Below are 6750 nucleotides of genomic sequence, written 5' to 3' on the forward strand. Positions count from 1 at the left end.
CCCGGAGCCCGGAGGCCACTTTTCCAGCGCGGAGTGCGGGGACCGGAGCCGGGTCCCCCCTGCGGGACCCCCCCCGTCCGCGGCGGGGCCGGGGGGGCTCAGACCCCCCCTCGCCCCCCTCCCCGGGGGGCCTGTGTGGGACTGGCTCGGGCTGAATCCGCCCCGTTGGGTCCCTGATGCAGCAGCCGGAGCCTGGAGCTCCAGTTGCCATGGCAATGCCTGAGCGTTGAATCCAGCATTGTCAGCGAGCGAGGAGGAGGAGGAGGCACCCGAGTGAAGAGGAAGAGCCTTCAACTCATCCCCGTGCCGGGGTGGGCTCGCGGCTCATGGCAGCCCGGGATAGGGAGCCCTCGGGGCCATTCCCACGGCCCGCCACGTGTCCCGGTTGTCCGTCGTCGTCGTCGTCGTGGTCGCCGTCGTGGTCGCCGAGCCGGATGCCAGCGCTGCTGCTGCCGTAGGGCCGGAGCGAGCGGAGCATCATCCCGGCCCCGGGCACGGCGGAGGAGGGTGGGTGGGCTGCGCTCCGGGGGCTGCGCCGAGGCGGGAAAAAGGACAGACGAGGCGGGAAAAAAGGACAGACGAGGCGGGAAGGAAGGAAGGGAGGGAGGAAGGAAGGACAGCCGGAGCCGGGCCCCACCGGCCGCGTTCCTCCCCTCCCACCCCCCGGCCATGGCGGGGCCGTGACAGCCGAGCCCCCGCGGGCGGGCGCTGCCCGAGCCGGGCTTTGACTCGACTCGCGGGGGGCTCCCGGAGCCTCTCGGGCGGCCGCAGGGGGGAAAAAGGCGCAGCCCAGGGACATGACTTGGACTCTGCTCCTCGGCTGAGGGGCTCCACGTTCCTGCGGGAGCTCCGGGGGGCCTCGCCCCGCGCCCGGGACTGTGGTGGCCACCGAGACCATGAAGAAGTTCGCCTCCACGCGCAGCCTCAATAAGATCCTGCAGCAGTGCGACTCCTCATCCCGCGAGTACGAGGAGATCCAGGCTGTGGAGAAGAAGTGGCACCTGCATCTGGCCACTCCTCGTAAGTTCCTGGACAAGAGATGCAAAATGCCGTCTCTCTTCCTTTCAGCTCCGCCGCCTCCCAAGAGAGCGCCCAGCACCACCCTGACGCTGCGGTCCAAGTCCATGACGGCCGAGCTGGAGGAGCTGGGTAAGGGCGGGGGGCTCCACGGGGCACGGGGGGTTTGGGGATCCGGGCCCGGAGCGCTCTCCTGGTGCCCGTTTTCCCGGAGAGCTGCATGAGCGGGAGCGCCGGGTGATGTCTCGCTGCGCCGGAGGTCCCGTCGTGCTCGGAGGGGTGTGGGGGGCTCGGAGCCCGTGATTGCAGGATTAGGGGTGCGGGACACCCCCCTCCCCAGAGCCACCCACCCCCTCTGGTGTCGCATCCCCGCGGGGGCGGCCGGGGGGAGGACGTTGGGTGTCTCTGTGTGCTCGTGGAGGGCTCGCCGCCCCCGGGCCCCGGAACCCTGTTCCTCTCCCTGTTCCTCTCCCTGTTCCTCTCCCTGCTCTTCTCCTGTTCCTCATCCTGCTCTTCTCCTGTTCCTCACCCTGTTCCTCTCCCTGTTCCTCTCCCTGTTCCTCTCCCTGTTCCTCACCCTGCTCTTCTCCCGTTCCTCTCCTGTTCCTCTCCCTGCTCCTCTCCCTGTTCCTCACCCTGCTCCTCACCCTGCTCCTCACCTTGCTCTTCTGTTCCCCTCCCTGTTCCTCTCCCTGCTCTTCTCCCTGTTCCTCACCCTGTTCCCCTCGCTTCTCCCTCTCTCTCTTCCTCACCCTGCCCATCTCCGGGCTCCTCTCCCTGCTCCTCTCCCTGTTCCCTCTGCTCCTCTCTTTGTTCCTCTCCCTGCTCCTCTCTTTGTTCCTCTCCCTGCTCATCTCCCTGTTCCTCACCCTACTCACCCAACCCCTCTCCCTGCTCCTTGCCTTCCTCACCCCTTTCCTCACCCCCTCTCTCTCTGCTCCTCACCCTGTTCCTCTCTGTTCCTCACCCTGCTCACCCCACTCCTCTCATTCTCCTCGCCTTCCTCACTTATCTCCTCTCCTCTCCTCTCTCTGCTCCTCACCCCGTTCCTCACACATTCCTTACCTTCCTCTCCCTGCTCATCTCCCTGCTCCTCACCCTTCTCCTTCCTCCACTCCTCTCCCTGCTCTTCACCTTCCTCACCCTGCTGTTATCCCTGCTCCTCACCCCTCTCCCTCTTCACCCCTCTCCTCACCCTTTTCTCATCCCTCTCCTCTCCCCTCTCCTGTCCCTGCTCCCACACACCCGGGTCTTATTCCCCCTCACCCTGTGCCAGGTGAGCTCCAGGTGAGCTCCAGGTGAGCTCCAGGTGCGGTGCCATCTCCTCTCCTCCCTCCCCCCCGTGCCCACGGCCGTGCCCACCCTCTCACACTCCACGGCCTGCCCACGTTTTTCCAGCTGCTTTGCTCTCCGGCTGGAGCTCCGTGTTCCCGGATTCCCTGGAAGCCTCTCCACCCCCAGCCCTTCCTCACTTCCCTCGGTTCTCCCGGCCCTTGTGGCCACCCCGGGGGGTGTCCCCAGTGTCACCCCCCGGTTTGGGGGGGGCTGTTCCCTCCCCTTGGTCCCTCCCCTCTCCCCAGGGGTGGCAGAGGTGCCACCGGAGGGGGTGGCAAGTGAGACAGTGGCCACGTGGCCCTCGTGGCTGGATGGGCAGTGGGAGATGTGGAGAGACCCCCTCGGGGTAGCCACGGAGGGACCCCCATCCCGGGGAGGCTTTGGGGCATCCGTGTGCCCTGGCACAGGTTGGCTCTGCCAGGAGAGGTGCCGGGGCTGGCACCAGCAGAGCCAGAGGAGCTGTTGCCGTGGAGATTTAGGGATTTTCCCTGTGGGAATGTGCCCTCCTGCGCCAGGAGGGTTTAGGGATTTTCCCTGTGGGAATGTGGTGGTGTGGCCATGGCACAGGGTCCAGTCCCGGCTGGGAGGGACCCCCTGGAGCGCAGGAGCCTTGGCAGGACCCCACATCCCCCTGTTTTTCCATGTCCTTCCTTGCTTCCCGCCCTCGGTGCGTGACCAGGATTCCCAACCCCGTGGGCTCCTCAGAGGAACCAAACCCAGTGCAGTTGGGACAGATCTCGGCATTCCAGGGCTGGAATCAGCCATGGTCATTCCAGGGTTGGAATCAGCCGTGGTCATTCCAGGGCTGGAATCAACCGTGGTCATTTCAGGGCTGGAATCAGCCGTGGTCATTCCAGGGCTGGAATGAGCCGTGGTCATTCCAAGGCTGGAATCAGCCGTGGTCATTCCAGGGTTGGAATCAGCCGTGGTTTATTCTACACTGCTCTCTCTGCCCTTATTCCCACCCTGGTCTGCTCCCTGCGTCTCCAGACCTTTATTCCCAAGCCAAAGGCTTTCTCTTTGCCAGGATCCATTCGGAACAGCCCCTTTCTTCCCCTTTTTGCCCTTCCCTGTGTCCAGACCCATCCCAGACTCCTGGGTTCCCACTCCCACCCTTGGCTGTGACCCAGAGAGGCGTTCCCAGCCGTGTGCTGTGTCCCACCTGGAAAGGGATTGGGAACATCAACCCCATGGCTCCCAGGAGAGGGATTTGGAGGGATTTGGAGAGGGATTGATGTCAGTCCACATGTTCCCAAGGAATTGCAGTGGTCAGTCCCTTCCTCAGCCCTGTGGATCGGGGAATGTCCCACCTCATATCCCACAGGGAAAATGGGGAATCATCCCCCTTCCCACACTTGACCCTGCAGAGGGAGTTTCCATGTGGATCAGCACCTCAGGCCTTGTCTTAGAGCCTTGTCTTAGAGCCCTCTCTCCCTCCCAAGGGACCCTGGTGGCAGTGAAGGGACATTCAAGGGGAGCTCTGTCAGGTGCTCCTTGCCCCCTTTTCCTTGGATCCTGTCCCTCCCTTGCAGCTCCCAGAACATCCCACGTCCCCACAGCCCCACTGAACATTTCCTTGCTGCCTGTCGTGCCCGTCCCCTTGGAAGAGCAGATTCCCAGCAGGCTGCAAACAAAGCACTCCCATCCCAAAATCCCGGCCGTGCCGGATGCAGGGAAGGGCTTTGGGAAGTGTGAGGCTGCCGTGGAGAGCAGGGAGGCACTGAAAGCTTTGGAAGAGCTGCCTGGACATCAAATCCACCCAGCTCTGCTCCCGGTCTGGCTTCCCTGCTCCCAAGAGGAGGGGGAGGGATGGGTGGAGGGCTGATCCCAGCGGATCCCAGGGCTGGGATCAACGAGGTCCGCCCTGCCAAGCCTTTGTCCCGGCAGAGGCTCCACATCCCAGGCTGGATGCGGCTCCTGCCCACATGCCAGAGGCAGGGAAGCACCGGGAGCAGGCAGGGCAGGCAGCCAGGCTGGAGCTGGGGCTGGAAGCAGGAACTGTGCATGCCATTCATGTTGTCTTTTGTTTCTTGATTCCAAGCCTCCATGCGGAGAAGGAAAGGGGGTGAGTGAAAACTGCACATCCTGGGGGCTCCTCCCTTCCCTGCCAGCACCCCCCAGCACCCAAACAGGGGGGCACCCAGCACCCCGAGGGGCTGGATTGGGTCACTGTCCCCGCAGAGTCCCACGGGATCATCCCGGTGGCAGCCGGAGCTCGGGGTTGGCACCAGTGCCATGGTGGGGTGCCAGGAGCAGGGGTGGCCGAGTGGGGCTCTCCTTGGCATGGGCAGGATGCCAGTTTGTCCCCGGATTCCAAGGGCTGCCGTTCCCAGGGGTGATCCCTGCCCCGTGGTGAAAATCCGCGCAGGAATTGTCCCCAGGTGGGGTCCCCATCCAGGGGAAGGGGCTGGGCCGTGTCCAGCATCGTCCCCAAATGTCCCCAAGTGGGGTCCCCTTCCAGGGGAAGGGGCTGTGCCGTGTCCAGCATCATCCCAAATGTCCCCAGTGGGGTCTCCTTCCAGGGGAAGGGGCTGGGCCGTGTCCAGCATCATCCCAAATGTCCCCAGGTGGGGTGCCCTTCCAGGGGAAGGGGCTGGGCCGTGTCCAGCATCGTCCCAAATGTCCCAAGTCTCTGCTCCTGCCTCTGTGCAGGTTGTCCTGCTGCTCCTGGAATTCCCACTGCTCCCACATTCAGGGTGTGCCGGGGATGTCACAGGAGGGACACGATGAAACCAGGAGGTTTTGGATGGAAGGTGTCCCTGCCCGTGGCAGGGGTTGGAACAGGGTGGGCTTTAAGGTCCCCTCCAACCCCAAACCATTCCGGGATTCCTGCCAGGGCCAAGAGCCAGGAATGGACAATGGGGAAGGAACTAGAGGCTCATTCAGCTCCGTGTTCCCACAGCACAGCCCTGGGGCAGAGGGGAGGGAGCCTGGAGGCCTGAGCTCAGCCCCCACCCTTTCAGAGGCAAAACTGTCCTGGGGGTTCCTGTTCCCTGCTCCCTGAGGAGCTGGGAATGTGAGGGATCAGCTCTTCCCTTGCAGTGGGGGGGGGACAGGGAGGCAGCCGGGCAGGGGTGAGGTGTGGGGGGACTCTGAGGGACCCTCGACCCTCCCCTGCACTGGGCACATCCCTCAGTGCCCTGAGGGGCCACACCAGGGTCCCCTGGGTGAGGAGAATCCGCTGGAGGCCTCCGAAGTGTCCTGGCAGCGGAGATGGCTCCGGGATGCTCTTCCTGGAGTGGAAGAGAAGGATCTGGGGAGACCTTGGAGCCCCTTCCAGTGCTTGAAGGGGCTCCAGGAGAGCTGGAGAGGTTCGGGATGTCACATCCCTGTTTGTCCCAGACACTGGAGTGACACTGGTTGTGCTGGGGACACGGAACGTCGGGGCCATTCCGGCACCTGAGTCCACTCAGCCTGGACACATCCCAGTTTTTCCCAGACACTGGTTGTGCTGGAGCCTCGTGGAGTCCCACGGACATCCACGTGTCCCATTGTCCCTGTGGCACCCGGGTTTCCCATCACCTCCCACTCCTCCTTTGCCCGCCCCGGGGGGGGACTCGGCTCGTCCCGAGTATCCAAAATAAATCCGGGAAAAATTCGCTCTTTCGTGTAAGATGGAGGATTCCTTGGAATGTGGCACGGCCAGGAGCGGCCCCTGGGGTGGGAAGGTGGCCCAGCATGGCATTGGCATGGCACGGTGCCACCCTGAGCCGAGCAGGATCCAAACCCCCCCCCAAATCCTTGGAAAGCTGCTGGCTGGGGAGGAGAGGACGAGAACTCCCGGCGCTCCCTGCTCGGGGCTGTCGGAGGGGAGGTGTTCCCTGTGGCCCTCCCTGACCCCTGGGCTTTCCCCCTTGGATTTGCAGAGAAGCTGGATGAGATCCTGGCGGCCGCAGAGCCGGCGCTGAGGGCGGATATCGTGGAAGCAGATTCCAGGGCAGCCACTGTGAAACAGAGACCAACCAGCCGGAGGATCACCCCTGCAGAGATCAGTGTGAGGGACACGGACAGGGAGGGCAGGGAGGGAGGGAGAGGGATAGGAGGGTGTGGGGAGAGAGGCAGTGAGGACACGGAGAGGGATGGGAGGACAGGGAGGGAGAGGGAGGAGAAAACATGGAGGGAGAGGGATGGGAAGGCACGGAGGGAAAGGGATGGGAGGGCACAGAAGGGAGAGGGAGGAGAGGACATGGTGAGGGAGGAATGGGAGGACACAGAGAGGGATGGGAGGACATGGAGGGAGAGGGAGGAGAGGGCATGGAGGGAGAGGGAGGAGAGGGCATGGAGGTAGAGGAAGGGAAGGGCAGGGAGGGAGAGGGATAGGAGGATGTGGGGAGAGAGGCAGTGAGGACACAGGGATGGGAGGACACAGAGGGAGAGGGAGGAGAAAACATGGAGGGA

The 6750-nt window shown here is 63.9% G+C and overlaps 1 protein-coding gene across 1 annotated transcript in view; it reads left to right on the forward strand.

Annotated features, from left to right (window-relative positions):
* Positions 1 to 421: 421 nt before the first annotated feature.
* The window catches only part of LOC113963003 (SH3 and multiple ankyrin repeat domains protein 3-like), a gene marked incomplete at its 3' end in the record, with an annotated part of 7386 nt that continues 1057 nt past the window's right edge, over positions 422 to 6750 (forward strand). The window contains exons 1-4 of the mRNA XM_027673798.1: positions 422 to 507; positions 1069 to 1149; positions 4394 to 4417; positions 6219 to 6346. Coding sequence (XP_027529599.1) covers positions 1125 to 1149; positions 4394 to 4417; positions 6219 to 6346 — 177 coding nt within the window. The remainder of the gene's footprint in view (positions 508 to 1068; positions 1150 to 4393; positions 4418 to 6218; positions 6347 to 6750) is intronic.

Source organism: Neopelma chrysocephalum, unplaced genomic scaffold (genome assembly GCF_003984885.1).
Source record: "Neopelma chrysocephalum unplaced genomic scaffold, ASM398488v2 Primary Assembly neopelma1_187314, whole genome shotgun sequence".
NCBI lineage: Eukaryota > Metazoa > Chordata > Aves > Passeriformes > Pipridae > Neopelma > Neopelma chrysocephalum.